This window comes from Notolepis coatsorum, assembly GCF_963971535.1.
Source record: "Notolepis coatsorum genome assembly, chromosome: 2".
Lineage (NCBI taxonomy): Eukaryota > Metazoa > Chordata > Actinopteri > Aulopiformes > Paralepididae > Notolepis > Notolepis coatsorum.
Window position 1 is genome coordinate 73882800 of NC_140166.1, and position 21259 is coordinate 73904058.

The 21259-nt window shown below is 46.0% G+C and overlaps 2 protein-coding genes across 2 annotated transcripts in view; one reads left to right on the plus strand and one right to left on the minus strand.

Annotated features, from left to right (window-relative positions):
* ppm1g (protein phosphatase, Mg2+/Mn2+ dependent, 1G) overlaps positions 1–25 on the minus strand; it is a 57012-nt gene extending 56987 nt beyond the window's left edge. Inside the window, exon 1 of the mRNA XM_084307810.1 lies at positions 2–25. The gene's annotated coding sequence lies outside the window, so the exon portion shown is untranslated. The remainder of the gene's footprint in view (position 1) is intronic.
* A 996-nt stretch (positions 26–1021) lies between these two features.
* Positions 1022–19592, plus strand: mis12 (MIS12 kinetochore complex component). Its single transcript, XM_084308651.1, has 2 exons — positions 1022–1430; positions 18952–19592. Exons 1-2 carry the CDS (start codon positions 1050–1052, stop codon positions 19219–19221), a joined length of 651 nt encoding a protein of 216 aa, XP_084164777.1. The 5' UTR covers positions 1022–1049; the 3' UTR covers positions 19222–19592.
* Positions 19593–21259: the final 1667 nt, after the last annotated feature.

The following is a 21259-nucleotide window of genomic DNA, read 5'->3' on the forward strand; positions in this document are numbered from 1 at the left end:
CCTTTCAAAGGGAACCCGGAGTCGGAGAGGGAGGAAGTGGGATCGCGCGCATGCGCTCTGGTTAGATGGTCGCGTGCAACGCGTTATTCTTTTTCCTAGCCGCATTTCTGGCAAGACGCTCTCTGATTGGCCGACGCCTATTTCTACACTGGTTAAGCTTAGGCACTCTTTCGAAGTTGGTTAAGGTTAGAGTTTGTCTTTAGAGCATGGCGATTAGAACGCCAGGTAGTTTGCAGGCTGTTCGACGCGGAAATGGGCAAAGACACAGTAAACATGTCAGTGGCCAATCAGAGAGCGTCAGTCAGTGGCCAATCAGCATCTGCCAGAAATGCGGCTAGGAAAAAAAATAACGCGCGTGCAACACGTCACGTACGCGTTATTTGTTTCCGTAGCCGCATACGTCACGTAATATGGCAGACGCTAGATCCCACAGCCCGGACGAACATGAATGAATTAATGAATGAATGAAAACTTTATTGAACAGATTGCAGAATGGGTACAATACAGTACGTCTCAATACACACGTGTTAAGGGGATGCAGACCAGAGAAAGACTTTCGTCTGGTTTATATCAGGGTCCCCCATTTTCAATTCATAGTAAATGTTTGAATGAAATGAAACATGTTTACATTTATTTTTAAATGTTTGGGAAGCGGGGGTGGTTAAGGTTAGTGCTAGGGTTATAAATAACTTTTAAAGTGAAAAAGTATGATGATTGGCAAAAAAAAACGACGACCCTCAACAACAAAAACGCCGACGATGACCCCATGTGATCTAGCATCAATCAATCAATTGGATACAACAACAATAGTTATTTGATAGAAACCTATAGAAACCTAACCTATTTTTGTCCGGTGTCGTAAAACATTGTACCCAATGTAATATATCAAGGTAGTGACCTATAAGCACAAAATAAACAAATATTGGGAAATGTACATAAAAGACGTATGTAACTAAATAGGGCGGGCACTTCTTGAAAGCTAACACGTAATTTCCTGTCAAAGCTGTTAAACACGGCGCGGGAAAACCACGCGGGAAGCTGCGGAGCAGATGATGGCTGCATGTCAACCAGCCGGAGAGGAGACTCCCGCTTCTCCGAAATTGTACGAGGCGCAGTTCTTCGGCTTTACCCCGCAAACATGCATGCTCAGGGTTTACAGTGCCTTCCAGGACTGCCTGTATGACATGTTGGTCCTCGTCGAGACCGTGTTTGTGAGAAAACTATTAAACACCCCTGCTGGACAAAACGAAGAGGAACTGCTACGTTCCAGGGCGAGGGAATACACGCAGAAAATGCAACAGTTCTTCGACGAACGCTTCAAGCGTCTCTCGGGTCGCATGGAGTCGCTGTTGGTCAACAACTGTCTCTCGATCCCACCAAATGTCCTCTTACCTGCTGACGAACCGCATCGAAAATACCCTCGAGTACAGGTAACGTTCATTTGCCTTCAACCTGGCAAGCATTCAGTTTCAAGTTTCAAGTTTCTTTATTAGTTGTCATACAAAAATACAGAATACTTTTATATGAAATGCTTCTTTCTGTGTTGCTCCTGAGAGTGTGCTAGATACAAAATAGATAAGTATAAAATAGAAAGTCAAGTAGTAGACAAGTGTAAACAAAACAAGTGTTCAATATTATACAATATACAATGCAGAGTAGAGAAAAAGTAACTGAGTTACAATACAATATACAGTACAATGCAGAAATGGGATGAGGTACAACTTAGGGTAAGGTGCAATGAGGTATGAGTTGTAGTGCAAATCGCTTTACCAATGTCTAAGTGGGTAAAGTGGGTGCTGCAGTGAGTTGTTTATTTAAAGTGAGTGTGTGCGTGTGGATGTGTGTGCGGTGAGTGTATGATGGTTTGTTACATAGTGTTATTGTCATTGAGCATCCTGATGGCCTGGGCCCAGGAGTTCAAAACTTGTAATCCCTATTGGTTGATTGATTGACATTTTTAATTAACAGATTGCAGAATGGGTATTGTCATGGGGCTATCCCATGCCCTATAAGTAGGGATGCACATGATGGGCCTTAATTGGTTTGACCTTTTTATGTTGTTTTGTAATACAGACACATTGGTTTAAAGCACAACATGTTATGTAGAATTAAAGTACATACATTTGTTGATAAATACCGTTTGTCTGTGCTCCCACTTGGTTCCTTGTAGGATCTCTGGCTGCCCAACCAGAAGTTTTCATTCAATGAATCAATCTGCACAGTGATTGATTGAATGAACATTTTATTAACAGATTGCAGAATGGGTACAATACAGTGCGGCTCAATACACACAATTGTTAAGGGGATGCAGACCAGAGAAAGACTTTCGTCTTTGTAGTGGCCGACTGTCATTCCTGGGTTGTTGACAGTCGTCCACGATGCACCTGCTATTGTGCCTTTTTACTCTGTACCAAAGAATGAAATTGAATGTCCACAGTTGCTCCTCTTACGGTTTACAGGGTTTATTGTTGTCCAAGGGTAAATTAAAGTGAATTAAGGGTTACACAGAACAGTCGTCAGTTGCTCCGTGGTCAGTTCCAACAGTAAAACGGTAGCAGTTCCAACAGTGAGACAGTAGCAGTTCCAACAGTGAGACAGTAGCGTTTGAAGGTAAAACCTCGGCAGGTGCACAAGATTCCATTGATTACCTTGGCTATTTATAGGAGTGGGCTGTAATGGGTGGTGAGCCCTCTAGTGGCCAAACATAAATAAGACAGTCTAAAGGTTCTAATATATATATATAATATAATATATATATAATAATAATAATATATAAATCCACCAAGTCGGTTTCTGCCTCTACAGTCTTGTTTACATCAGGGTCCCCCATTTTCAATTCATAATGAATTTTAAGTAAGGGTGCAACTTGCTCCGTGCAATCCATTCTTTGTGGATCTAGCCTACAGTAATTGAAGCATAATGGGGATTTATTCACAACCATCCACAGAGAAAGTAGATCCAATAGTAGATCCACTAGTAGACACCAGAGGGAGCTCCACAAACCATGTTAAACCCAGATTTGGCTCAAACAAGGGACTAAACACGTTTCGCAATTATGCCACATCAATGTTGAACACCCTACCCACAGCTGTAAAGGAATGTGAATCACTACCCACCTTCAAAACCACTCTCAAAGAGCACCTACGGGAGACTGCAATTCGAAACTGGCCCCTGTAAATGTCCTAACCCAACCCCCTCCAATGTACAGTAAATGTCCTAACCCAATAATACACGAGACCCTCTTCTTGAGACAAAGTAAGGTTTCGTGGATAATCCAATGTACAGTTTTGTGTTTTGAGCACAAATATTTTGCCCCCCCCCCCCCCCTCGCCCCAACAAAATAGTCATGAAATGGGCCATGTTTAAATTTATTGAAATAACACCAATATTGACAACACCTTCCCTCGCAAGAGCCACCTTGCCTCGCTGTGAAACAGCACTGCAGAATAGTCAGCTCCCATCTCCTCACACAGCGCAGAGAACAGGCGTGCTTTCAGGGGTCGGGTTTTGATGAAATTTACCACGTTTATAACTTCTGTCAAAACCTCATTCAGCTCAGGGCTAAGCTGTCTTGACGCTGGCGCCTCTCTGTGAATTTACAGTGCGTCCATTGTGCGTTTGGCGAGACCCCCTTGATCAGCGCCTGTAGCCCCCTCCTTTTCCCTGCCATGGCCTGCGCACAGTCAGAGCAAAAGCCCACACAGTTCTCCCATTTCAGTCCATGTTCTGTCAGGTAACTGTCAATAATTTTGAAGAGCTCATCAGCTGTCGCTCTGTTTTTGACATATTTGCAACAGGGCTCGAGACTAACGATGTCCCGTCGTCCCGGGGACGATCAAATAATATTGATTTGGGACGAACAGACATTTTTTTTGGGACGCAAACGGACGAGAGGATTTTATTTTTTTCACAGGAAATGTCAATTAGCCGACTGTCAGTGCGCGCATATATATATATGTGAATTATTCTACGTTAATAAAACATACCTGGTGATCAACTACAGTTTGCTGTAAACATTATGATGTGTGTAGTGTTCTGATAAAGACGGCTGCAGCGGGAGCTGGCTCATGCTGGATTTGCGAATAGCATGCAGCTGCAGAGCCGCAGAGCCAGGGGCGCTCAACAGCGCCCCCCACGGCCGTTGGGTAGGGGGCGCTGTTGAGCGGGCCTGTGACCGGACCTGAAAGCGCCCCTGGCTCTGCGGCTCTGCAGTTGCATACTATTGGGATTCGTTGAGAGCAGCACGGAGTCTCGACTCGGACTTATTTTATTTTATTTTATCAGCAGTTATCAATATCGACCAGGAGGACAGCGCGATCTAAGGGACATGTTTCATTACTAGTCAAGTGTCATTACTTTAGTTATCAAAGGTGGAATCTCTGGACGCAATGACATTATATAGTTTAAAGCTAAACTACGTTTTTCTTTCTTGTTAGAAGAGGGATATTTGATCTTTATTTATCTCTAACATTTTCAACCATAAACACACATTTGTAATAACAAAAAAAAACGAAAACTAAATAAAATAAATACATTTAAATATATTTTCCTATGGAAGGAATAATCAACATGGCTCCAATTGGTTGACTATAACAGCACCGTGACCAAATATCCCTATACTAGCACCTTGTTAAACACTTTTTTATATATATATATATATATTTATTTTTAATCATAATTATTCTTGTGAAATCTTTCCACCTGGGAGCCTTTTGACTAAATCAATTTATTCTCCCCTTCTCTGAATGGTGTTTCTTTTTTTTTAAACTTTATTTTTTAGCGTTTATCGCTTTTCTGGTCAAGCATGACCGACAGAAACAGGTTGAAATGGGATGTAGAGCAGGGGAAGACATTCTGAGAAATGACGGCGGGTCCGGGAATCGAACTCGTGTCCCCCAGATCCGTGACGAGCACAGTTTTCCCCGACGCAGAAATAGCGGCGAGATATGCGGTGAGCTACGGGAGCTCCCCGAATGGTGTTTCTTATGGCAATAACAACTATAGACGACAAAACCAAAGTAAAGAAACGACATTTGATTTTTGGGACGGTTACATTCACTTTGGGACGGTTAAAATTGTATTTCGGGACGGTTCTGGGACGGTGGTGAAAAAAGTTAGTCTGGAGCCCTGATTTGACTCAGTGACTGGGAATTTACAAAGCGAACATAGGAAATAAGCAAACAGTCTTTATTGCTGTCAGTCTTTGACAAGGCAACACGCATGTCATCCTCAAGGCTCAACTTGGCCCTATATTTTGTTTTCAGAGCCGTCATGGATGAAAAGCCAGCTTCACACAGATATGTGGTGCTGAATGGTATCAACACCTTAACTGCTGCATCATGAGATACTTGGTACTCCGCACCACACTCTGAAACTAGCTCTCCAGGTGGTATCAGATGAGATTTCAATGAGTTCTTCCAAGAGTTTGGATGGAGATGTGTCAGGAAGCTTTGTCTCAATGTTGTCTGTAAAGTATTTTTTTATCCAGAGTAACTTGGTGATCCTTTTCTGTGTTTTATTAAATAATGATTTTCAGATTTTGAGAAATGGTCAAACTTATCCAAATATGGTATTTTCATGGAGAACAGTGCAGCTGCAACAGATAGCACTTTAGTGATAACTTTCTGTAATCCAAAAAAAAAATCTCAATGCCCCCCCCTGTCATGCCTCTGCGCCCCCCCTGGGGGGCGCGCCCCACACTTTGAGAAACACTGCTGTTACGAAGGATCAGATTAAACCGAATATATATATTTATTGATTGATATATATTGCCTAATATTTGTATATCGTTTGATATCCCTTGTATATTCCTTGTACATATACACGGAATATCCCTTTAGCCTAGTACTACAGACCATAATATTTCATTCTCCTATTGGACAGCGGTCCACAGGCGCCATAGCCATACCTCCAAGGTCTGGTTCAAAGTCACCGCCGGGGACTTGCCTGGACATGAACGGTTCTGCGCAAGGATATGAGACAGGAATAAAGCTGGTACTAGTTTGTTCACCTAAACGTATAAATACGGCGCAGGTTAATACAGAAGTAGAGTTACCAATAAGTTGAAGCCTCACCCACGATACAACGTGTGGTGAAGTATGGCCTGTTTGGCCCCAAATAGAGCATTGAGACCGCGTGCAAATTAATAACTGAAGTATCAGAGTTTAACGCTGTACCGTCGAGTTCGACCGATTCTATTAAGTCAGTAATAGTCTATTTGTGTATAGTGTATCGTGCGGCTAAAGTTCTACAGTGACCAGCATCACCAACGTTTCCTCGTACCAGCTAGAGTGCTTATCCAGGCTGGGCTGCTTACAGGGACCGAAATTAGAGAGCGCCACCCGCCATTTGCGCTCAGTTTTTACGTTTGGCGCCTCCCACTGAGACGTCTGAGCGCCGTGTGGCGCTCAATCAAATAGTCATGTGAAAACCGAAAATCATGATCAAATTCTTTAGCGGAGTTCTCACTCGCTGTCTCAGCAGACATGAATCGCGCACTGCTGCTGCTACCCCCTCCCCACCTGTTTCTGTATGCTGCATGTAAACAGGCTATTGCCTCCGAGTCACCGTGACGTTAGTTAGGCCTAACAAAATTAATAGTTGGTTTCAGGTTGGTTGTCAGTTTGGCCATGGGTAGGTAGGGAATTTATTTTATTTTATTTTTTTATTTTATTCTTTCCCACGGCGACTATGGATAGGGAATTTTTTTTTTTTTATATAATTTTTTTTTAGAACTCATAAAATATATTGGGTCGCACCTAAATCGGCAGGGTCGGTTGGCAACCTGAAACCAACTATTAATTTTGTTAGGCCTTAGCACTTAGCACTGCTGCTCCTACCCCTGTAGGCTGTATGCCTGCATGTAAACAGAGGCTATTGCCTCACCGTGACGTTAGTCTAGTCAGTGTGGGACCTTCGTGAGATAACGTTAGCTACCGTTACAAAATGACCCAGTCAACTATTCACTTAGTTTAATACACGAGGCATTGTGTAACGTTATCCAGCCGGCTAGCTACGGATAGCTCCCGACATCAACAAATCCTCCAGCAATAGTCCAGTGCATAATACCTCCGTTGGCTAGGTAACTAGTCACTACGAAATGTCGCAGTAAACTAAATAGTTCACTGAGGCGTTGTCCCAACGCCATCCAGCAGTAGCTACAGATAGCTCTTGGCATCAATGTCCTACAACATAACAACAACAACATGCGTATTCGAGTCCCTGGTTTACATCGCATGAGTGAGGGCTGCTGACTAGGGTCCAGGTGCAGCGCCGGAGAATTCTTTTGCATGCTGAATGTAGCGTTTAGGGTCCAGCTGCACCCCCGGAGAATCCTTGCTGGAGCTGGAGGCCACTCGAGTATACACACAGACAGTGGAGCTGTTTGCAGACAGCGAGGTGGCGATGTCTCGCAGATAACACAACCACAAGTATGATTATATAATATATATATTTTATTAAAAAAATATATATATAAAATAATAATAAAAAAAAAATGTATAAAAAAAAAGTTGGCGGGTAAGAAATATGCTTGGCGGGTAGATTCTTCCCATCTACCCGCCACTGGCCGGTGAGTCAAAGTTAATTTCGCTCCCTGGCTGCTTACCATGGCGCTTTCACCCGAGGGGCCCTAGACGAGGACCGTGTGGATTATGTACACTGGATAACCTACCGACGACTGCATAGCCCTTTTCGGCTGGATTATATTTGCTTTTGGTCCTGTAATTGATGGAGCGGAGAATCGCCGACACCCACAATTGTGTGGGATTTACCCTGTGAGGAGCCACGTCGAGTCCGCCTCTCAGAAGTCTGAGGCCGGCTAGCTTTCTTCCATGTGGAGCTGCATGCTACGGAGAACAGCTGTATTCGTCTGCGGATCAAGATCTTATTGCACCGTCTCCTGTACTTGGAGTCTCCTTATCATCGTTGACCCAGACTCTACTACCGACAAATCCTCTACCCTTGCTGGCTTACAACCGGGGGGACCCTACCAGTATCTCCCGCTATATTACTAGTGTACCATAGATATAATTCCTAAGATTCAGGTTGTATTATTATCTCCTGCGTAATATGAGAATGGACATACGTTATTGATTTGCCTACGCACATTCCTTTGCCTTATAAGCGCATCCAAAGTAAAGTAAAGTATATTATGTACTATCATTACTGCTAATAAATACTTAAATCCAGTTTTGTGTGGAACCGAGTCATTGTGGGAAGTGTTCATCATTAGATACCTGTGTACTGTATGGCCAGTAGGAATGTACATAAGACGGTAGTGGTTTAATGATACCATACTTATCAATACAGTCAGGGAATTGTACCCCTCAGTTACAATTGGTCCTTCGAGCCGGAGGGTAACTAGCGTAATATTAATATAGTGGTATTAATATTGACATGGCCAATGATGAACACTCCACAAAACGGTTCTCCTAAAATAGATCGCCCGCAGCGTAGACGGCAGACACCTCAGTACTTAGAGGATTACGTTGCCAGTATACTACCTAGCTTTCTACAGACGGTAAACGCGGAAAAAGTAGATAGTAAAATTATGTCCGACCCTACCGACCAGGCTACCCCGCCAGTAGAGACCCTAGTGGGTTCTAACGTAACTGACCAAGCTCACGGTGGGGACCAGGAGGGACCTGACATGACTTTACCCCCCGCCAAGACCGAAGAAGTAGTCCCCGGAGAGCTCCAGGATAAAGAAAGCCCTCCAGGGATGGAACTCGACCCACTACAAGAATGGACGAGCACCCCGGAGATGGATCTCCTCGATTCGCCACAGGAGAACGGATCTCCAACGAGTACTACCAGGAGCGGATCACCTCAACCAGCGTCTTCCCCCAGCGAGGCGGACAAGATGCTGGCGCAGGCCTTCCTCGCCAGCCTGGCAGCCTCAACCGAGCGCGATCGACTCCAAGCACAGACGCTTAGTGAGCGCGAACATTCTTCCATGGAAAGAGAACGCCTTCAAGCGCAGCAACGGAGTGACGAAGACCGTATACGTCTAGAGATTAGACGCCTCCAGACGGAAGAGAATATGGGAAGAGACCGCGCCGAAGCCCAGCGCGCCGCCGCCGAAGCCCAGCGCGCCGCTGCCGGTGCCCAAAGAGAAGCAGAGCGCGACCTCGCTCTCACCAAGCGCGAAGCCGAGCGCGACCGATTACACGCGCAGATAATGGAGCAGCTGATTACCAGGGCAACCCCCCCTCCCTCCGCCCGGGGCTCCAGGGCCTCGTCAAGACAAGGGTCAAGGGCACCCTCCCCTACCCGATCAAGCGACCCTGAGCCCGACCACCAGAGAGAGCCTATACCCCTCTCCGAACCCCTTCCCCGACCGGTCCAAGCGAGACCCAGCTACAGGGAAGGACCGGCCTATACCGCGGAGAGGCTAAATAGACGACTACAGGATCTAGATGACCTGCCAGAGGAAGAAGAAGAGGGAGAGGAGGAGAGTCAAGCCCAACAGCATCACAGTACTCCACAGGACCAGGAGGTCCAGTACAGCCCAGACTTTACCCCCGCGGCTCTGCGCTACAGACCCCCGACTCAATTCACGGGTGAGCTTGACGCACGACCAGCCCCGAGGAACAGCACCTGGGTACGCGGGCCTTGGTACCCAGCAGGTACCAGCCCACCACGACACGTAAGAGACTCGCCTAGGAGGCCTCTCCTCCAACGCTCACCGATGTGCCAGCCATCCATGGCATCGTACCTTGGCACACCGACGTTCCCGGACTTCACACACGAGAACAGAGCACAGTACACAGAGCTACGAATGTGCTTAGAGACAATGATGTCCGATGTAGCTGATGAACCGTACAAATATGCTATCCTACTCAAGCACCTCAAGGTGCCCCGAGCGCACAATATAGCGCTGGCATATTCCACCTCTACTACCCCATACACCGCGGCTCTAGCAGCACTCGACCAAAGATATGGACGCATATGGGACTACGTAATACAAGAGATAAGGAATATTGACAGTCTACCCCCAGCCACAGACAATCGCTCACTAGATGACCTGTCTATCAAGGTACAATCCCTGGTAGGGATGCTGGGGGCGCAAAAGGAAAAGGGTATGTACGAACTACACGCAAACTCTAATGTCGAGAGGATTTTAGAGAAGCTTCCGCCCGCCCGACAAGAGCGCTTCAGGCGGCAAAGAGACCACCGTGATCCTAACGGTCCCGAGCCATCCCTCCTAGACCTAGCCGACTTCCTGGCGAGAGAAGTCAACAGCCTACGGTTGGATACGTTCGTGCGGAGCACACCAAGCTCCAGAGAGAGACCTAGGAGAGCAAACGATGGCCGCAGATTGGTGACCGTCATGCACCAAGCAAAATCAGTACCGAGCAACAAGAACCACAGTACCCCCTCGATGAAAGAGAAGTGGAAGATGGTGTGCCCGTACTGCGAAAAGGAACACTGGCTGTCACACTGTGACACGTTCAAGAAGATGACCGCCGACGAGGTGAGTCAATGGATAAAGTCCAACCGACGCTGTTACCGATGTGCGCGTAGTCACATGGCAGCCGATTGCCGCTTAAAGAAGAGGTGTAGTCGGTGTGACGGAGCCCACTTAGACGTCCTACATGACCGTAACAGAAGAAAGCCTGCACCCTCAAGCAGCACAAAGGCAAGTGTTATGTACATTGACCCCGCCAGCAGCGGGGGCGCCCGGGTGCTCTTAAAGGTGGTCCGCGTAACATTGAGTTACCAAGACAAGGTCATGGACACCTACGCCGTCCTTGACGACGGGTCAGAGAAGACCCTTCTCCTCGCGTCCGCTGCGGCCCAGCTGGGGCTGCGGGGGAGCGAAGACCAGATGACGATTCGGACAATAAGAAGAGACCTAAAGACGATAAAGGGCGAGAATGTCTCCTTCACTATCGCAGCAAGCGGGCAGCCAGAGAGACGGTATAGGATCACTAACGCTTTCACCAGCCAAGACATAGGCCTGTCGCAGTACACCTACCCCATCGCCAAGCTGATGGATAAATATGTGCACCTGCGTCAACTACCTATACCGCTCATAGACGGTGCCACCCCGACCCTGCTGATAGGCTCCGACCATGCAGACCTCATCGTCCCGATGGACCGGGTCCACACAGGGCCCAGAGGCTGTCCTGCAGCAGTCGAGACCCGCCTAGGATGGACACTACAAGGCCCCCTTGCTAGGTCTCTTAACCGAACAGCAGCCACTAGCTGCCTCCACTCCAGAGTGACAGAAGAAGACACCACCCTCCTACAGCATGTCGAGAGGCTATGGACACTAGAGACAATGCCCTTTAAGAACGAAAAGAAAGACATTCGTTCCAAGGAAGACATTTATGCTATAGCCCTCCTCGAGCGGGGGACAAAGAGAGTCAAAGTCAACGGAGTGATGAGATACGCAACTCCACTCCTGAGGCGAGAGGGTATGCCTACCTTCCACGCCCCAAAAGAAGCGACGGAGCGGTATCTATTGAACACAGAGCGGCGCCTAGCCAGAGACCCCGCTCAAGAGACTGTGTACCGCGCTGAGATTGACAAGCTAATCACAGCGGGACACATAAAGAAAATTGACATTAAAGAGGCCGATCAGACGACCGAATCATGGTACGTGCCGCACCACAAAGTCCACCACAACGGCAAGGATCGTATTGTGTTCAACTGCAGCTACCAGATCGGATCACAAAATCTGAATAAAGAGCTCTTGCCCGGCCCAACACTCGGCCCCTCTCTACTAGGCGTGTTACTACGTTTCCGCCAAGACAAGGTGGCCATCAGCGGCGACATCAAAGGGATGTTCCTGCAGGTGCGACTAGTGGAGGAGGACAAGCCCCTGCTGCGGTTCCTATGGAGAGAGAGGATCGGGGACGAGCAACCAACCATCTATCAATGGGAAGTCCTCCCTTTCGGAACCACATGCAGCCCATGCTGTGCTACGTTTGCACTGCAAAAAATCCGGTCTGATTCGTGTAGATACAAGGTCTTCGTGGGAGTCAGAATCACAGAGATCCAAGATTTAACAGAAGCAGCAAGCTGGAGGTATGTGGACACAAAACACAACCCAGCTGACGTCATCACCCGGGGAATGTCCCTGGATGACCTCACCCGTCACAATCTATATAGTGACGGGCCAGAGTTCCTCAAGCTCCCGGAAGAAGAGTGGCCTACACCCACCCCACGGGAGGCGAGTAAAGAGGAGGCAGAGAACAAGAAATCTATGTTCTGTGGGTTGACACACACACTCGTCCCCACAGACCCCAACATAGACGACTGCCTCACCCTTGAGAGTGCGCAGCTAAAGACATTCCTGTGGCACCACCCAGAGGTTCAGCCTACTACTGACCTTACTGCAGCTAACTACGAAGAAGCAGAACTTCTTCTCCTACAGCGAGCCCAGAGAGACTCGTTCCCCGACGAGCTAGACTGTCTACAGGGAGCAAAGCCCGTCCCGTCAGACAGCAGATTGCTCCACCTAGCCCCCGAGAGCGACGCCCATAATCTCATCAGAGTGGGTGGTCGTCTGAGGAGAGCTCCAGACTTACCGGATGACGTCAAGTACCCGATAGTCTTAAACAGCCGACACAAGGTCACAGAGCTTATCATAAAGAAATACGACGAGGACGTGCATCACGCCGGGGCAGAGAGAGTCTTTGCGGAGATCAGACGTCGTTATTGGATACTGCAAGGGAGAGAAGCAGTACGACGTTTCCAGCGGACTTGTCTAGACTGTCGTAAATGGCGAGCACAGCCCAGTATACCCCGGATGGCTGACCTACCCCCCTGTCGCCTCCGACTCGGCGACAAGCCTTTTCACTCCACCGGTATGGACTGTTTCGGCCCGCTGTATGTAAAGAGAGGAAGAGGGACCGAGAAGCGGTGGGGTATTGTATTCAAATGCATGACCACCCGAGCGATGCACATAGAACTCCTTCCAACCATGAGCACAGACTCATTCCTTATGGCCTTCCGAAGATTCACATCGCGGAAAGGGAAACAGTCTATATTATTGTCTGATCACGGGACAAACTTCAAAGGCGGAGAAAGAGAGCTGAGAGAGAGCTTCCAAGCTATGGGCCCAGAACTTAAGACCCACCTCGCTCCATACCAGATTGATTTCCAGTTCAATCCTCCGAATGCACCTCACTTCGGTGGAACTTGGGAACGAGAAGTACGTTCAATAAAGACAGCCCTGTACGCCGTGCTTGGGGCCCAGACCGTGGCGGAAGAAGTCCTAACGACAGTCCTCACGGAGATCGAGGGAGTATTGAACTCAAAGCCCCTCGGTTACGTCTCAAGTGATGTAGCAGATGTCGACCCAGTCACCCCCAACACTCTCTTGATGGGGCGGCTGGACCCCGCGCTACCACAGACGGTGTACAGGCCTGAAGAAGCGAACGGCCGAAGAATGTGGAGGTACAGTCAAGTATTGGCTGACAAGTTTTGGAACAGTTTCCTACTCCACTATCTACCGTCTCTACAGACCCGCCAGAAATGGGTGAAAGAGAGACAATTTGACAGAAGGAACAGTCGTCATGATTATCGACCAGTCACTACCCCGAGCTATGTGGCCGGCCGGCCGCGTAAGCAAAGTGATCACCGGTGCCGACGGAAAGGTCAGAGCGGCAGAAGTGCTCGTCCAAGGGCGGATCTACACCCGACCCGTGGCGAGGCTAATAGAGTTGCCAAGGCTCCCCGATACTATTGATGACGACCATGACCCCCTGACTTTGTGAACTGCCCTACCCTCCCAACAGACATTGAGTAGTGGACAGTGCGGTTAATCTGTCTCTGCTTATCTAATTAGGTGGGACTAATTAGGAGGCGGCTGTTACGAAGGATCAGATTAAACCGAATATATATATTTGTTGATTGATATATATTGCCTAATATTTGTATATCGTTTGATATCCCTTGTATATTCCTTGTACATATACACGGAATATCCCTTTAGCCTAGTACAGACCATAATATTTCATTCTCCTATTGGACAGCGGTCCACAGGCGCCATAGCCATACCTCCAAGGTCTGGTTCAAAGTCACCGCCGGGGACTTGCCTGGACATGAACGGTTCTGCGCAAGGATATGAGACAGGAATAAAGCTGGTACTAGTTTGTTCACCTAAACGTATAAATACGGCGCAGGTGAATACAGAAGTAGAGTTACCAATAAGTTGATGCCTCACCCACGATACAACGTGTGGTGAAGTATGGCCTGTTTGGCCCCAAATAGAGCATTGAGACCGCGTGCGAATTAATAACTGAAGTATCAGAGTTTAACGCTGTACCGTCGAGTTCGACCGATTCTATTAAGTCAGTAATAGTCTATTTGTGTATAGTGTATCGTGCGGCTAAAGTTTTACAGTGACCAGCATCACCAACGTTTCCTCGTACCAGCTAGAGTGCTTATCCAGGCTGGGCTGCTTACCATGGCGCTTTCACCCGAGGGGCCCTAGACGAGGACCGTGTGGATTATGTACACTGGATAACCTACCGACGACTGCATAGCCCTTTTCGGCTGGATTATATTTGCTTTTGGTCCTGTAATTGATGGAGCGGAGAATCGCCGACACCCACAATTGTGTGGGATTTACCCTGTGAGGAGCCACGTCGAGTCCGCCTCTCAGAAGTCTGAGGCCGGCTAGCTTTCTTCCATGCGGAGCTGCATGCTACGGAGAACAGCTGTATTCGTCTGCGGATCAAGATCTTATTGCACAGTCTCCTGTACTTGGAGTCTCCTTATCATCGTTGACCCAAACTCTACTACCGACAAATCCTCTACCCTTGCTGGCTTACAACCGGGGGGACCCTACCAGTATCTCCCGCTATATTACTAGTGTACCATAGATATAATTCCTAAGATTCAGGTTGTATTATTATCTCCTGCGTAATATGAGAATGGACATACGTTATTGATTTGCCTATGCACATTCCTTTGCCTTATAAGCGCATCCAAAGTAAAGTAAAGTATATTATGTACTATCATTACTGCTAATAAATACTTAAATCCAGTTTTGTGTGGAACCGAGTCATTGTGGGAAGTGTTCATCATTAGATACCTGTGTACTGTATGGCCAGTAGGAATGTACATAAGACGGTAGTGGTTTAATGATACCATACTTATCAATACAGTCAGGGAATTGTACCCCTCAGTTACAACTGCGGTAATGTATTAAAAAATTCAGATACATTTTATTGAATTAAACATAAAATTAAATATTCAATTCAGCAAAATAAGTAAGAAATTAAACTGAGAAATGCAAGGTGTTAGATTCTGATCAGTCAGCCAGTATCACGTCTTCGTCTGTTTGGCTTGTGTTATCATCTCTCCATCCACTGACCCTGCGTTGTATTTATTTCTTTGACGTCTTCACATACTGGCTGTACAATCCTTATCATTCCCCGTTAATGCAATCCGCAAGCATAAGTATTCACCACCTTCGTAAGAATTAGACCCTTGACAGCGTAATACCTTTCTTGGAAGAGCGTTGTTTATTACATAAACAGAACCTCATAATCAGATGGGAACCAATTCGTATTGTCCTTGAAAAGTCAATTCTAATGATCGCTCAGTGATCATTGTGGCCTGGCTGTTATCCCAAAGCCTTCTCTGTGGTCGTGCCACATCAGTCCTTTCCCCGCGAGGGGAGGGGGAATCTCTTCCAAGTCTCTGATCAAGCTTCTTCTCTTCTGTGTGGTTTCGTATCTCAGTCTGCCTTACACCCGGAAGAAACTCACTTTTCTATATTCTTGCCATAGCAACGACAGGCCCGGCCTCTCTCCTGGTTGTCATGTGACGCGCTGTCATGGCAACGGTTTTTAAACCTTTCACACACATCAAAACGTCTGTTTCATTAATGTCAAACCTCTCTCTCAGACCATTGTGCCTGCGGCGGCTCTTATCAGTTGTTGTGTTCTGATGGAATGCAAACATTCTGCTCGCTGACCCAGATCACTATAGCAACGGCAAAGTTGATATTATTCCCCCTCTGTCATTACACTGCTATCAGCTGTTGATGTTACACAGCACACCTCCTCTGCAACACACTCTCTGACTGCTAGCGCTATTAAGATCTATAGATCTGTCTCAGTAGACGCTCTTAAGGCTCATCTCTATATATCATTTTTTTTTTTTTTTTATCTTTTTCCCCCTCCTTTTTTTTCACCGATTTTCTCCCATCCCAATGTTAGTCGTTATGCCAATTCCCAATCCCCTTCCTGGTCGCTGCGCACTTACCCCCCCCCAGTCGGTCTGGGAGAGTGGAGGCTACCACGTGCTTCCTCCGACACACGTCCAGCCAATCAATCGCTTCTTTTCACCTGGCAGCGCGGATTCTCACTGAGAGGGTGTAGCGACGAGCGTGTGGAAGGATCACACTATCCCACTTAGATCCTATCCGCGCTTAGCAGGCGCCCCGACCGAACTGTAGGAGTCGCTGTTTACAACGACCAGGACCCACCCCGCCAGCTTCTCCCACCCTCTAATACTGCCAATTGTATTAGTGTGAACGGCCAGCCAAGCTGGTGACAACCCCGGAGCTGTGAGCTGGATTCGAACAGGCGAATCCAGCCGCTCCGGGGTTGGTGACGAATGCAATCTCCGTTACGCCACCTGACCGCCCTTCTATATATCAGTTATAAACCAAATGTACATTGAAAAACACAGATTTCTTGGAAGTGGGAAACATTTCAACATGGGAAATTGCAGAAAGGAAGCAGCAGGAGGTGATGGTGTGCACTCAGGGAACAAAATAAGTACCAGCCAACCGCCAATGGCTGGTAAAAAATCTGCCTGGCTGGTAGTTTTTAAAATCTACCAGCCAAATGGCTGGTAAGTCAAAAAGTTAAGTTTGTTCCCTGAGAGCAGAGCTACACAGCAGTGCGCCTATTTTGCGAGCCGAAATAAGTCTGTGGTTTTTTCTTCTTCTCACAACGTGTCAAATGCATCTAACATGCATTGCATCGTCGCCATTCCTTTATGCCCACATCGCCCGAAATGAACGTTATGTTAGCGTAAGCTAACAAGCTAATCCTGATCAGCGGCAGAGCCATAGAGAACAGCAGACAGTGTGGACTGGGGAAAGGGAAATGGGGGGGGCACTCTCCCTTTCTCTGTGTGTGTGCGTGCATTTGGAAAGACGATGAAGTCACTAGTCAGGACTCAGGAGAGGAGTATATTGTAGTAAACTGAGGATTACTGAGGATGCACAGATAATGTTGATATTCAAATATAAAAAGGTTTCGAGAGGAGTGGAAGTTTGAAGACAGACTAGACTACAATATGATGCAGGGGTGGTGAGTTGAAACAGTGTGTGTCCCCGACCCCACTTCTATGTTTCAATAAATTATTTGCATTTAAAACTATTAACGCTGACTCATTCCTTCAGTCCACTCAAAATTATGCTAATATTCCTTATGTTGTTTATGATATTAATTGAAAATAGCATATGAGAGTATTATATAGTAATAATAACACATGGCGATATACTAAAAAGCTATTTTAAATTTTTGGCTGGTAAAAAATCTGCCTGGCTGGTAGTTTTTAAAATCTACCAGCCAAATGGCTGGTAAGTCAAAAAGTTAAGTTTGTTCCCTGTGTGCACTGCAAATGAACTATTAACTAACGATTAATATCTTCATATGACTAATTATTTGACTATGATAATTAGGTTGAGCTATAAAGACATTTCAGTAAAGCTAAAGATGAATTCTTGTCTACTGAAAACTACGTGAAGTAATGGGGTGCAACTAAGGCTTGAAAAGCAGTCTTTTCAAAATCATAGGCACTTGTTTCGGGGTCTGGCCATTCGGTGTGTTTGTGCCCATTCGAAACGGGCCAGTTGCAAAGTGAAATCATCTGGCACAGTGGCACTATAGTTTTATTTGCCGTGGGTGTGATTAATTCTGGAGCAGGAAATAGATGATGTATTTGGATATCTTTCTCTTCTCTAAAATCAACTGCAAACGTACATTTTGTAAGGGTTCTTAAAGGAACACGCCAACATTTTGGGAAATTAGCTTACCGTCTTCTCCAGAGAGAGACAAGAAGATAGACACCAGTTTCCTCTCTGTGCATTCAGTAGAAGGCTATCTGGCTGCACGTTAGCCTAGCTTAGCACAATGAATGGAAGCGGACAGTGCCGGTTAGCCTTCGGGAGAGGTGTTAGTTGGACAATGCCTAGGCTAACCGGCACTGTCCGCTTCTATTCATTCCATTCATCAGACTTGCCAACAGAGCCCATTGATGCCCCCCTAATCCCCCCCCCCTGGACTACACTTGAGAAACACTGTTGCTGACAATAAAAAACTGTATTCCACATTGCATTCTACACACTTATGCTAAAATGTGCACATTGCTCATTGCACATCACACAACATACTTTTTTGGAACTGTACATGCCATTTTGTTATTCAATTTCATAGTATAATGTCTACATCCTGATTATGCACACGGTTTAGAACTGTATATAGTCATCTTTATTTTAGTCATCTTATTCTATGCTAAATGTATTGTATTGCACTGCACACTTTTTTTAGAACTGTATATAGTAATCTTTATTTTAGTCATCTTATTTTATTCTATGCTAAAAGTATTGTATTTTTATTATTGGAAGCTGCTATAGTCGAGGGACCACAATAAATAGATTTTCACTCTTCTTGCTGTAAAGTACTGAAATAAGTGACGATAAAGGAATCTGAATCTGAATTGTGCTAAGCTAGGCTAACGTGCAGCCAGATAGATTTCTACAGAACGCACAGAGAGGAAACTGGTATCTATCTTCTCGTCTCTCTCTGGAGAAGACTGTACGCTAATTTCCCAAAATGTTGGTGTCTCTTTTTAAAAAGCCATACACCACATAATGAAGACATAACATAACCATATGTAAAGACAAACGGATATAGCCAGTCTCTGTTTAAGGGACTCTCTTGAACCGGGTGCCCCTCTCTCTATATCCAGGACGGGCTGAAGCTGGAGTCCTCCCTGGCGGAGCTGCACGAGGCCTACCAGGCGGAGGTGTGTGCCAAGCAGGCCCTGCTGGCAGAGCTGGAGGAGCAGAGGGCGGTGCAGGAGCAGCTGGACGGCATCTTGCGCTGGGTGGGGGATCTCCAGGCGGCCTGGGCGAAGGGAGGCATGGGCAGCTTCCACGACAGCTTCCGCCTGGCGATGGCGTCGGTGGCCAAACTGCAGGACGCCGTAGGGAACATCGGCAGCAAGGCGCCAAGTTAAAGCCCCCCCCCCCCCCCTTTATGATGACGAATAAAGAAAATAAATGTTTATTTACTACCGATCATGATCTATCTTTATTCAATTTGGTAGGAATAAAAAATGAGATCACTTGTTACAGCCTATAGGTATTGTATGGCAGACATTCAAATACTACATTTCTGTGGATTAAATTGTTTCTATAGGGATGCACCGATCTGACTTTTTCAGTACCGATACCGATCTGATCTGTCTAACTTTTTTTTATATATATTAAAATATATTTTGTTTTTAAGAATTGTAAAGGATCACAAGTGTGTTTTTGATTTGTTGTAAACAAAGACGGAAAATAAACTTCATTCATTCAATTAATAAACTGTATGCCTCACCGTCACTGTGTGGAAGAGACTGGGATCATTCTTTTGTGCAAGGCAACATCAGGCTTGACTTAAAACATTACTTTCCTAACTTAGTGAAACTAAATGTAACAAATTAACACATAGATATAAATGTACTGAATGGTTATCTTATTTTATTTATAAAAATTTAAATCCTATATATATATATATATATTTTTTTTTTACCAATACCCGATCCAGCTATTTTACTGATTATCGGTGGCCGATACCAATATCGGATCCGTGCGTCCCATTGGCGCCATTTTGCCTTTCCCCAAACTTGGGAGAGGTTCCTGATGCCCTGATTGTACATAAATGTGTGCTGTGTGGACCCTTTATTTTGTGAAAGGACTGAAATGCAGAATTATGTCTCTAGTCTTAATGTAAACCTGTTACTGAAGGCAGTTTGACCCTTTTGAGTTGAATACGGACAGTGATGGCATATATGACGAACTATTTAACCCGATCAGGAATCACATGAACTCTAAAAATGCAAAACTGTCATGTGATTATTACTACTCTGATGATCATGATAATTTTACTCATACTCTGTCTCATGGGAATCTTCCCTTCTCCACCATGCATTTGATTATCCGCAGTTTGCCTAAAAACTATGATAATCTATTAATTTATTTATCAACCCTAACACACTCCTTTTCAGTCATTGCATTATCTGAAACCTGGTTACATGATGATAGTACATGTCACACACAAACAGTTTATCAGCCATGTTATAGTATTTGAGCTCATCTCGCATGAATGAATGAATGAAAACTTTATTTAACAGATTGCAGAATGGGTACAATACAGTACGGCTCAATACACACAATTGTTAAGGGGATGCAGACCAGAGAAAGACTTTTGTCTTGTTTACATCAGGTTCGTTCATTCATTCTCCTCCCGATGTGTTCGTTCAACTCGCGTCTCTGCGACCAGCCGCTCTATTGGCGATAGGATCACATTGTGTCATGTTTTGCTAGAGGGTGTATATGTTTATTATTCCGAATAGATCTACACGGGCTTATAGCCTATAATACGTGACATTTGAAGCAGGCACCACTGCTGTTGTAATTGTCTGGTAATGGCTGTTTCGAGTGTTTATTATTGGGTTGTTGTCGCAGACTCACTGCATGTTCAATTTGCGGCTCGTATGGTACTTCCTTCCTACCCAGGCAAATCTCTTCATATCTCACGCCCCAAAGGCGATAGCGAGGGGGGTTTACGCGTGTAGGTCAGTGGCCAATCAGAGCGCAAAACGGGAACCCGGAAACACAAATGCGTTGGTAAAAGCATACACGCGTCCCTGAAGCATAGATATCTATATCTATATAGATATCTATGCTTCAGGGACCCCCTTCCAGAAGAAGACGTATCCTGCACCAACCTCTGTCAGGGAGTCCTCTCCATGTAGTCTAGTCTCGCTGAGAGCTGCAATGTCGATGTTATACCTTGCGAGTTCCAGGGCCACGAGTGCTGTCCTGCGGTGTGGCCTGTCAGGTGTTTCAGCCACGTCCAGCAGTGTGCGAACATTCCACGAAGCAATGGATAAATGCTTATTTCTTAATATTTTAGTTTTTCGACCGCAAAAGGGGATGCTCCGACGGTTGCGGTATACCGCCCGGAGATAGAACACACACACTCTCACTGACAGACGCAACCAATCA

What these genes read in the sequence shown, in the direction of transcription:
- mis12 (XM_084308651.1), top strand. Translation starts at nt 1,050, where the DNA reads ATGATGGCTGCATGTCAACCAGCCGGAGAGGAGACTCCCGCTTCTCCG. An exon ending in GAAAATACCCTCGAGTACAG is followed by an intron (nt 1,431 to 18,951) that starts GTAACGTTCATT and finishes CTCTATATCCAG; the next exon opens with GACGGGCTGAAGCTGGAGTC.